Here is a 12,196-nt window from a genome sequence, read left to right as displayed (position 1 = left end):
CTCTGCTGGTCTCACAGTGGAGCAGCACCGCCCTCTGCTGGTCTCACAGTGGGACAGCACCGCCCTCTGCTGGTCTCACAGTGGCTGGTTGTTAAAGTTGTGTTATTGAGTTCACAGGTGTTTTTATCCCGACGTTGACTCTGTGTTTCTTTTATTCCCCCTGAGACGTTCACAACCTCTAAATCCTCCTCCTGTGTGTTCTATCATTTTTAATGTGCCGTCCCCGGTGCCTCGTTTTTGGAAAACGCACTGCGTGTCCTTGATTGCAGAGTACACAAGTTTCAAAGAATACGCCTTGGGTAATGCTAAAAATGGGTTTTATTTTATAAAACAGAAAAAAGGAGAAGATCAAAGGAACTGATGTTGGCATCCTGACAGAAGCCCCCCCCCCCCCCCCACCCCCTGTCTATAAATCCTCGCTCTGGTTTTGGATTTTGCTGCCAGCACAAAAACTGGGAGGCTTTTATGAGGCCGGGAGGAGGAGCAGCAGAGTCTGAGGCTTCACAGGGGGCCGCTGTCGGAGGTACAACAGATGTTCACAAGGTACAGGAATACATTTGTTATTTGTTGTGTCTGGATGTTTCCATTGTCGCTCATCATTTCCTGTTTCACTCTGTATTCTGCCAACATCTCTACATGTCTTTCATTTGGGTTTCTAACATTTCCAGTCACTTCCTGTCTGTTTGGTTCTCCGCAGCGTCTCCTGAATGATGACATTTTTGGTTCAAAGTGACATTAAACAGGTCCGACTTTGATCTTTCTCTGCTCCCTTTCTGCTGTTTGTTACTACGAGATGAATCAGACTTTGTGCCGCACAAAAACAACAACAACAAAACATCTCTGGTTCCTCCTACTCTTAAGGAACGAAGGTGCAGCAGGAGTCACAGCGAGGCAATAAAGCACTCTGAGATTCATTTACACAAAGAAAAAAAGACAAGAGGTCAGGTGGGTTCCTCAAGGTCACACTGTGACATTTGGAGTATGGTGAATCAGATAAATCGCAGTCTTTGATGTTGACGAGGAGCTTTTCACCGGCCTCTTCAGCTGCACTCTTTAATCTGCCACATTTTCCTTTCCACTCTTCAATTTGACAAACAGGATTTGAACTGAAGCCTCCCACACAGTAAACAGTCAACAGTGAGCTGCAAGTGGCTGACGGAGATATTTACCACTCTGTGTGTGTTTACCACCTCGTGCAATCTGAAGCAGCAGCTGCCAGCAGTCCCTTCTTCTTCTACTGCTGCAGGAATGTCACCAGTGTTAAGCAAACAGTCAGCCTGCGTGTGTGAACGCAAACACTCGCAGCTCGCCGTAATTAAACTGGAGGTCGGCTGCTCCACTTCACTTGGCCATGTAGGCCACCACTTCCTTCTCCAGGCTCTGGGCGAAGCGGTGGTTGAGGAAGAGGAGCTGGCCGTGAGGAAGCAGGCGGCTGAGCAGAGCGTCGATGCGGTTGCTCCTCAGCAGGACCTGGAGGGAAAGTGTTGTTAGTGATGGCGTCGTGCAGAGTTTTTTATGACTGCAGTTAGTTACAGATGGTGATAAAACCCGTACGGCTGCAGTCTGCTTTCATTACTGTTGTCTGTTTTTCTTTAACAGCCGTTTGTGTAATGAGTTGTTGCTGTTGTTGAACAGTTGGTTAGCGATGCTGCACTCAACAACAGATCTGTGGAGGTGAACTCTCCCACTGACGTGATCTCAACGCCTTTAAACAGGATTGTATTTAAATGCAACATCGTTACAGCTGCAGCAGGTAAAAACACCTGTTCAGTCCAGCAGACGTCACTCAGACAGGAGGAAACAGAGCATTTGTTGGGGACTACTTTCAGCAGCGGATTAATACACATATGCTGGTCCAGGGAGTATTTGCAGCAGCAGGACAGTGTCTGAGAGACGGAGTCAAAATAAACAACAGTGTGTGTGTTCACGGTAAAAGGAACATGTCACCCAGTGAAACAGGGACGACGTTTACATGCACAAAATATTTTAGTTTTTACACCAAAAGGAAATACGCTACAGCGCTCGCTAACTTCAGTCGCTCATTAGACATTCTTGTCACCAAAAGGTTGCAAACACTGAAGTGTATCACATGATTATAACGACGTTTAATGCAGCGCTGCAACTAGATTTTAAATGAGTAAAACAGGAACGTATTTCGAGTTCGAGTAGAGCTGCTGCTCCTCCGCGTTGAGAAGGGGTCAGTTGGAGCCACATGTTTGAGTTGCGTGAAATGTATTCTCCCATCACTCCACTAGATGGCACTCCACTATGTCACTGGCTGAGGCAGACTGTGGTATTTAAGTTCATCCCAGTCAGCACAGGTGTTGCTGATGTGAGGAAGCTAACTGTTTTCGACTGTGCTCAGATTAAAATGTATATTACTGTATTTACTGGAAGTTAAACGGACATTACGGACACTGGTGAGAAAATAAACAAATAACAATACACAGCATTGGTAAAGACTGGGAGTAATTTTCTGAGTACACGTCCGAACAATTCAGCCAATTAGCAACCAGCAGCGGCTAACGTACAGGACTAGTCTCTACAGGGTCAGTTGAGGTGGTTCAACATCTGATCAGGATCCTCCTGGGCACGTCCCATTAGAGGTGTTTTGGGCACGTCCCATTAGAGGTGTTTTGGGCACGTCCCACTGGTAGGAGGCCCCGGGGCAGACCCAGAACACACTGGAGGATTATGTATCTCATCTGGTCTGGGAACACCTCCGGGTCCTCCAGGAGGAGCTGGAAAACATCACTGGGGAGAGGAGTGTCTGGGTGCTTTGCTGCCCCTGAGACCTGGCTTTGGATATTTTCAACAGTAGCCTGAATCATTATATATTCAAAACTTCCGTTAATTCCAAAACATCTCCAGATGTGAAAAACAGTTTTTCTAATTTCATAACTTTTCCAGGAATTTCATGATTGTGGGAACCCTGGAAGGAATCCGCTCTTTATATGACCAGGATGAAATTAGTGTGCAATTCTTTCATATCTGTAATAATTATGGAATAATATTGGGCATGAAGACGTAGTCAGTGGGTACAATTACACGCACACTAATATTACAAATGGGAAAATATTCTGTGTTTTCTTCGCCATGGTTTTTGAACATGCGCAAATATGGCAACACTGATCTTTTGAACAAAGTGGTTGAAGAAATGAAAAAAGGAACAAGTGGTGGAAAAATGAATAAATCCTATTTTGATGCAAAGAAGCAAAATGACACAGCCGTTCCCTTTTTCCATATGTTGGCATGATAAACAATATGTTAGCGCACATTAATCGGAGTATGTGCAGCTGCATGTAAACAGGAATTTTAGTGGAATATTAATTTTCATTAGTCATGTAAAGATCTTATGATTTTCATTTCCAGAATAAAAGCTGGAGTATTCTGTGCCTGTGAGTGTCGTCAGTGGCTCACGGCTGTGGTTCTGTCACAGAGGAAGAAGATGTATTTTAGGCTTTAACTTCTGTTCACTGTTGAGTTTGGTCTTTTCATGGGATTTGTTGAATATCATCAGACTTATCCTTTAAGACCAAAATCATAATTGTCTCCCAAATAACAGTGTCAGAGCTGAACTCTCCAATTATAAATCTCCTCTAATCCCTGCTTCACAAACTGGCCAACAGTGAGTCCAACACAGCCACTCACTCCAACTTGTTGAGTCCCAGCACAAACACTGGTTAGAGACGAGTCAAGAGACTCGAGACTTGAGACCGACGTGTTCTTCAGCCAGAACTGTGAAGACACAAAGAATTGGACTGTAGAAAAATAACCATGAGCACGATGTTTTAACGTGTCAGCTGATCAGACGGCTGCTGGAGGATCTACAAACGTCTCATTGTCCAGATGTTTTTACTGACTATTTTTCCTTTGTTGACATATTGGCACCCCCGATGTCGCACCCCAAAAAATATCTGACAAGATGAAAATAATCTGGATGAATTTATCTCCTGAAGGTTGACTGGTCCACAACAAAAGACTGGCCACAGTCAAGCTTGGTCCGTGCAGTTGTGACGTCCAGATAAAAACAAGACTGAAGATCTAAGTTAAGGGTAAAGTTAAGGGATAATAATATTTCTCAGTCAGTCCTCTGTTGTCACACTGCTTCTAGTTCCTGCACAACATCATCATCATCATCATCATATCAGCCTTCACACTGTGACAAACCAACAGTCAGATCTGAGAAACCTTTAGTCCGTTTGTGAAAAACAGGAAAAGAGAGATTTCTCAGCTTTTCCTTCTTTAATGTGACGACACACTGCAAAGATTTAAAATGACTAAAGTCTCACATCTTAATACAACGTGAATTTTTAGTCACATTTTAAGATTTTAAAAAGACTGGAGATCTTTCAGGGTGCAGATATTGAGCCCATAGAGTCACCCTGTGCTCTTTAACGCAGCTCTAAAAGGCTTCCTGGCTGTGCAGCACATATGTGAGGGAACATGAACACTGTGTGGTGCTCACCTCGCTGCCCTGCCCCAGCATGTGCAGGTGCTCCAGGCAGTGCCGGGTCACGTTGCGCAGGGTCCCCTCAGCCAGCAGGAGGTTCTCGTGGGGCTCACAGACCAGCACGAAGCCCACACTCTGGACTCCCAGCCACAGAGCGCTCATCTCCTCAGAGAAGGGGTCACCGGCTCTCAGACGCACCACTCCGCTGTCGGCCTCCTGCAGGGCCAGCGTCTCCTCACTGGGCACCACCTCCACCAGCATCCGACCTGAAGCCTCGCGGGACAGACAGACGGCGCTCCGCACCTGCCTGAGTCACAGACGACCAGCAGGATAATCAGAAACACAGACACAGAAATACAGATACAGACAGGTAACCAGACATCACCTGAAGACTGAGGTTTTCATGTATTTTGTGCATTTAAAGGTGCCTGAATATTGTGTCTGACCAGCAGTCAAAAATATTTCATTTACAATGAAATGGAGGAAAATAAAGTAAAAACTTGTCAGTCAGGCAGCCTCGCAGGACGAAGCTTCTCTGCCCTCACAGTGAGCCTCATGCTGCATTTTAACATTAATAACTGAGTCCACATTAATATCTGAGTGTAACTGAGGCCTTTACAGGACGTGTCAGTGTCCCTGTTTTTCCTTCATGCTGGAAAATGAATCTAAAAAACACCCAAATGAACTGATTGTGGCTGTTTGACATGCAGCGTGGGTCGGTGTTGGTGAGCAGAGATAATCAGCTGTTACAGGTCGTCCTGAGGGAGAGGAGGAAACTACACAAACACTGAGTGAAATAAATCCTCATTTACTGGAAACAAATGAGAGTCGAATGCAGAGAAGACTGACAGCCGCCCTCCTCTCGCCGAGTGCATCATGACATCAGCAGAGAGAGGAGAGAGGAGAGGATGTGTTATAGGAGGAAACAGGAAGAGGGAGCTGTTCGACTGAGATCAGTCAAAGAGTGAAGAGACAAGAGGGACTGAAACGTTTAATCACAGAGAGAAGCAAAAACAAACAGACAGAGGGAAACATTCAAATCTGAGTGATTTATTTATTTATTTGTTTATTTTTAAAAATGGGACAGAACATATTAATGAACATTAACAATGTAAACATTTAAGAGATTGTAGCCAAGCGGCTAATTTCCATTCCTTGTCCCATTGGCAGGTAGGTGTTCAGGGAGAGAAAGAGAACAGAGAAAAAGAAAAGGACATCAAAGCAAGGAGAAGTATAACAGAGGAGAATAAGGCATGACATAACAACAACAACACATGACAATGACAGAGCTGACAGTGTAGCTGAGCTGGGGACAACATTATATAGTTAGTCAAATTCTATTGCACCAATGCCCGTACAGTTATAAAGTGCATGTGCTGAAGATTCATATTAGGAAGTCCATAAAAAATCCACAAAAATTCATATCAGAAGGTCCATACAAAGTGGCAATTGTGCATGCAAGTACTGGATTATTATTGCAAAAATGCCCGGTAAAGTGCAAAATGCTGTAGCTGACTGTCCATAATAAAGTGCTTGAAGTGCTTGAATGTCCGGTAAAGTGCAGATGATATTGTTGGCTGTCCAAGATAAAGGGCTGGAAGTGTTTGATTTTAAAATGCTTGATTGCCCATGATAAAGTGAGAGATTGCATTTCATTCTTAAAATAAGACAAAACAGGACAAGAGTCATATACTATAGATGGTTGCATAACAATGGTTGTACAACAGATAACAAGCATACAATTCAGACGATATTATGTTCACAGATCTGGTTTTCCAATAGCCATGCTTTAAGATGTTTGGAGAATAATGTTGTAGTTGGTAATTCACGTATTGTGCTCGGTAAAATGTTCCATGTTTGGGATGCACGATAGGAGAATGTTGCTTGACAAAATGTAGTTTTCCTGAGTGGTACTTTACAGTCACCCCTTGAGCCAGCTCTAGTTGATCTGTTAGAGTTTCTTTGGACAAAATTTAGTAATGGTGGTGGAGCTTGACCATGCAGAATTTTGTAAACAAGTACAGAATCAGTGTGTTTTACAATGTTTTCCCAGTTCAATTGGTCATATTTATTCAGAACGCGACAATGATGAACATGTACATTTTGGGTTTTTTAATCAAGTACTTTTAAGGCTTGTTTGTAGACTGTCTCAATAGGTTTTAGAGTTGTTTTGCTTGATGTTGATCAGCTTGTTATACAATATAGCATATGTGATACAATCATTGAATCGAAGTATAATAATGATAATAGCAATAAAATAATAATAACAGTAATGATAACCTAGCATTACCATTATTATTGCACCTGTGGTAAAAAGTGTATCCTTGTTGTTTTAATACTGTCACCACACTGTGACAGCAACAATGATACTAACATTATGCACAATTAAAGACTCGTGAGTAAAAGTGTGTTTAAAGACGACTCTTGGGGCATCGGTGGCTTAGTGGATAGAGCAGGCGGCCCATGTACAAGGCTGTTGCCGCAGCGGTCCGGGTTCGACTCCAGCCTGTGGCCCTTTGCTGCATGTCACTCCCTCTCTCTCTCCCCCTTTCACACTTGTCTGTCCTGTCCATTAAAGGCTAAGGGGCCGTTCAGATGTAGCGTCTTTTGCGCGCACAAATCCATTAGTTTCAATGTAAACGCGCGGCAAGCGCGCTCACAATCCAAAGCGACGCCGTAGCGGTGCGCATTCGATGCGACGTGCCTGTTTTTTTGTGCGCGTCCGCGGCGCACAGAGATGGAAAAATCTCAGCTTCTTCGAATGCAGCAAGCGCACTGCATGTCATGTGACATGTGTGTCATGTGTTCCTTTCCGTCCAACGGACTCCACAACATCCGGTGGTGTGAAAGGCAGCAAGCAACGGAGGAGCGACTGATCATTCTTGTCCAGAGATATCCAGAGTTATATGACTTGCCTTCGTCGTACTACTTCGACTCCAACAGAAGGAACAATGCCTGGAGAATTATCAGCTCGGAGCTTGGGATAACTGGTGAGCGTGATGATACGCTGTTTTTATGGTTTTGTAACTTTTTTACTCCCCCTGTGAGTGACAGGCGGTTTTGGTTGCTTAGTAACGGCAGGCGCGACAGTAGCGCAACCTCCGAAGTGCCTAGGATAAAAGGATGGAAACGGCAGAACTGGCGTTTTCCACGCACTTTTAGACGCTACATCTGAACGGGGCCTAAAAGTGCCCCCCAAAAAATCTTAAAAAAAAAAAAAAAAAAGACGACTCTTGAAAATCTGAATGGTGGGAGAGTTTCAGGGCAGCGATAGAGAAAGCCCTGTCTCTAGGGACGCACCGATCTCATATCTGGATCAAATATCGGCCCGATATCATCAAAACAGATGGATCGGGTATCGGAAAATGCAACCTGTACCTGAGGAGATCCTTTGCCTTTAAATCTATTGTGACACGAGCTACGTCACACGTCATGGAGCGAAGGAGAGAATCTGCTGTGTGGAGGTATTTCACACTATTTCAACTGCTGCTGCACAATTGTTCATTTTTGTTATAGATAAATAGTTCATCATTGCATTAATCTGTTTCATCTTGTTTCATTTGATCTTAGGAAAGAACTGTGTGGTCATCAGTGCCTGATGCCTCTAGTCTTTTCTCTCCTACATGTAAAGGTATATAGCTTTTAGCTCAACCATGGTTTCAGATCAGCATCAGGTATCAGCTGATACTCAAAGCCACAGCATCGGTGTTGAAACTGAAAAAGCTGGATCGGTGCATCTCAACCTGTCTCCATAATATCTGTATATAATATCTGTATCCAGATGACTCAGATTGTCACCTTGACTGTGTTCCTGTGTTCAAAGTGTGAAGACAAAAACAGAACGGTCCTAATTTAAAAATGGTGCCATCTGCTATCAGTGTCTGCAAAAATGTCAGACACACTGTAGCCATGGTTTACTTTTTTATTGATTTAAAGTCAGCAGCTGTCTAAAACAAAATGATATGCTTTTCTACATAAACTATGAAATCTATAAATAAACTAAAAACTATTCAATTAAATGATTATTTTCTTACATTCTTTGATATGTTTGTTGATGTTCAGAATCTAATAGTTCAGCTGCAGCTGAGGACACAAACACGGAGGAAGTGAAACCTGTGATCACATTAATCCTGACTGATCTCCTCTCTACGGTGAATTAAATAGGAAGAATAACCCATACTCTTTTTTCAGGTGCCCTCTGGAACTTTCTTCATGACCCCTGGAGTCCCTGTTTGCGAACCACTGGTTTAATCTATAAACTATATACGTTACCTTATATCAGTTTATTTCTTCACTGATTATTTGTAAACTAACATCTTAAACGTCAGCAGCTGAATCAGCATTCAACACTATGTCCCCGGCTCACCTGGCCACCACAGCGGTCCTCTCCCTCTGCAGGAGCCGCCTCTCCTCCGGGTTCAGCTCCCGGTGCTGCTCGGACAACATGCCCTCATCTGGACCGAAGACCCGGGAGTACAGGACCCGGCTGTCCCCGGTACCGAGAGCAGAGACCGGACACACGGTGTGGATCAGGAACAACCGGACCATGTTCACAAGAGTGGAGATAAAACACTAAAACTCCTCTTATATGTCACCAACAGGGACAACTCTGCCTTTTAAATGTTGTTACTGATGATTCACTTCCGCGTTGGTCAGCTGACCGCTCTCGGCCACCGTTGCAATGCGTTGTTTTAACCACAAGATGGCGCTCCCATATTATATTATATTATATTATATTATATTATATTTATTATATTATATTATATTATATTATATTATAAGAAGTAAGAATAAGGATATGAAATAAAAGTATGTAAATATGAAGCAATAAAATAAATTAAAATAGAAATGAAATGTGCATTAAAATAAAAATAATGAATGATTACAGTTGCTCCGGTGTAAAGAATAGAGATAAATAATAAAATAAAATAAAATAAATATAGGATAGAATAAAAATAAAAATTAAATAAAAAAATTAAATATAATGACATAAAACAAAATAAAGTAAAATAAAATAAAATAAAATAGTGTGCATTGTGCTGTAGTGTTTAACCCTAGTACTTGAGATATTAAAAATTGAAATATTAAAAGTAAAACATATCATCAATGTGCTGAGGCTGTAAGTGTGAAAATGTAACTACAATATATACTATAGTAGAATTTAACAACAATAGAATTACGGTAAACATAAGAACTATGTACAGTTTATATTATATTATATTATATTATATTATATTATATTATATTATATTATTGTAATAAGAAATAAGAAATTCAGGAAGAAGACATCTAATTTTATTTAAGAATAATGTCATTTTAACCAGATAACAAAATAAGTTTAATAATATTGTTTCTCTGAATCTTTGTGAAAATTGATGTCTACCAGTTAAAAGCTTGGGAAGGTGAAGATGGCATACACAGCTGCAATTATATATTTTTTGCTAAAATGACAGAAAATACTTAAAAATGTCAATCAGTCTCTCCAAAAGTCTTCAGATTGCTTATTTTGTACAAGCAACACCCCAAAACATGAAGATATTTCATTTATTATGATTAAATACCAGAATATTAATTTGATTTGAGGAGCTGGATCCGTTGAATTTTTGTCATTTTTGCTCAGAAACATACTAAAGGAATTAAGTGATCTGATCAGATTGAGTTTAATTAAATTACAGGGAGCCCAAATACCCAAGTCGATAAGACTGTGAGACAGTGTAGAGTAAAGAAGTAGACTGAGCGGCTGCAGAGAGGCTGAGTGAGATCAGAGATCAGCGAGTGTTTCAGGGTCTCAGCAGACAAACAGAGGCAGCTGTTAATCCAACAGCTGCTGCTGGTCACGCTTCTTTACTCTGAGAGGCCCCGCTCAGTGTGTGTGTGTGTGTGTGTGTGTGAAGAAGTGGCGAGAGGGAAAAGAAAGAAAGAAAACATTCACTCAGCTTTGTTAACATTCACTCCAGCGTCCTGTTAACCTCCCCACCCTCTCCGCCCGGCACAGACCTGCTGCTCACACACTGGAACAGGACCTGAGGAAGATGCCTCTATTTGTCGGACGGATTTTATTTCTTTGTAGGATTAAAAACTCTTCCTCTGGATTCCTGCTCTGCTTGTGTCATTTTTGTAAAGCTGTGAGATGACAGCAGTGACACATGAGTGCGTAAGGTGTCATATTGGCTTCGGAGCTGGCAGTGTCAGTCCATCCACCACTTTGGTCCGGACTGACATAGCTAAAATACCTCTGGATAAGCGCTCCGCTAACTTGAATGGAGATAAAATTATTTTATCATGTGGCTCTTCTAGACTTTAAAAATGTTATCGGACTGAATCATTTAAATCCTGAGTCATTTCACAGGGGGTGGGTGCTCATACAAATTCAGACACTGATTTCCAGTCTCTTTGGCTCGATGACATCACCTGACAGACTCAGATGTTGTCATTTCACTGTTTGGATACTATGAAAATTGTCTCTAAGCCTGGTGCACTTCCTGGGGGCCTGGTCCCACTGGCTAGCTCGTTGCCGCCGCTCTGCACTGAGCTCATACGACAGACATCGTTGATGGTGGGACAGTGTTGTCATGGAAGCGTAGCACCCACCCTCCAGTGTCCCAGAGGTTAACAGTGTTAGCTGTGTTAGCACTGTTGCTGTTGTTAGTGCTGTTTATTGAGTTAGCACCATTAGCTCCTTCAATAATCTTCACCAGTTTAACTTTATCATATACAGTCAATAAATGCTTCAAAGAAAAGTTTGAGGCCGAGAGCTTGGTGAAGGCAGGATTTGTCACGCTGCCATCTTAGAAGTCGCCCCATTAGCACTGTTAGCTGCTAGCTGCTGGCTAAGCCACCTCCATTTTGAGAACCATGTGCACACAATCCCACCTCTGACTCTAAATCATAGAAACACTCTGAATATCACATACAGCTCCTTTAATGCGTCCAATTTTGGTCAAGACTTTGTAAGCAAAGACGTAGCTGATGAAAATTTAAGATGTGATTAAAAAGCCAAATTTTGAAAGAAAAGTTGGACATTTTCTCTCATATCTGTATGATTACGGTTAACTTAGCTTAACATAAAGACTGGAAAGATGGGGAAACAGCTAGCCTGGCCCTGCCCAGACTTTGTTACGCTCTGACAAAGCCATGCTAGCTGTTTCCCCCATTTCCAGCCTTTGTGCTAAGCTATGCTAATTTGCTGCTGGCTCATGGTGAGAACTGTGTGCAGACAATCCCGCCCCAGACTCTGAACCATAGATATATTCTGAATGTCACATTCAGCTCTTTTAAAGTGCCTGATTTTAGTCAGGAAGCAAAGACGAAGCTGATGCTGACTTAAGTTATGATTCAAAAAGCAAAATTTTAAAAGAAACGTTTGGCATTTTCTTATGTCTGTACAATAATAAAACTACATCCAGCAGTCAGTTAGCTTTGTTTAACATAAAGAAACAGGGGAAACAGCTAGCCTGGCTCTGCCCAGATCTTGTTACGCTCAGGCAGAGTAATGCTAGCTGTTACCCCAGTGTCCCGCTTCTGTGCAAAGCTAATCTAACTAGCTGCTGGCTCAGCCACCTCCATTTTGAGAACCATGTGCAGACAATCACGCCTCACACTCTGAATCAAAGACATGTTCTGTGTGTCACATACAGCTCCTTTAATGCGTCCGATTTTAGTCACAATTTGTGAGCAAGGACATAGCCGATGCTAATTTAAGATGTGATTAAAAAAGCCAAATTGTAAAAGAATAGTTGGACA

General features: G+C 42.3%; 1 protein-coding gene across 1 annotated transcript; it reads right to left on the bottom strand.

Annotated features, from left to right (window-relative positions):
* Positions 1–372: 372 nt before the first annotated feature.
* ap5s1 (adaptor related protein complex 5 subunit sigma 1) lies at positions 373–9,101 on the bottom strand. The gene is made up of 3 exons (XM_033642200.2): positions 8,820–9,101; positions 4,469–4,760; positions 373–1,470 (listed from the first exon to the last, which is right to left on the bottom strand). The coding sequence occupies exons 1-3, from the start codon at positions 8,999–9,001 to the stop codon at positions 1,342–1,344; spliced, it is 603 nt and encodes a 200-aa protein (XP_033498091.2). The 5' UTR covers positions 9,002–9,101; the 3' UTR covers positions 373–1,341.
* Positions 9,102–12,196: the final 3,095 nt, after the last annotated feature.

Source organism: Epinephelus lanceolatus, chromosome 15 (genome assembly GCF_041903045.1).
Source record: "Epinephelus lanceolatus isolate andai-2023 chromosome 15, ASM4190304v1, whole genome shotgun sequence".
Classification (NCBI taxonomy): Eukaryota; Metazoa; Chordata; class Actinopteri; order Perciformes; family Serranidae; genus Epinephelus; species Epinephelus lanceolatus.
The sequence above is the reverse complement of the archived record's forward strand: the minus strand, read 5'-3'. Positions and strand labels throughout refer to the sequence as shown.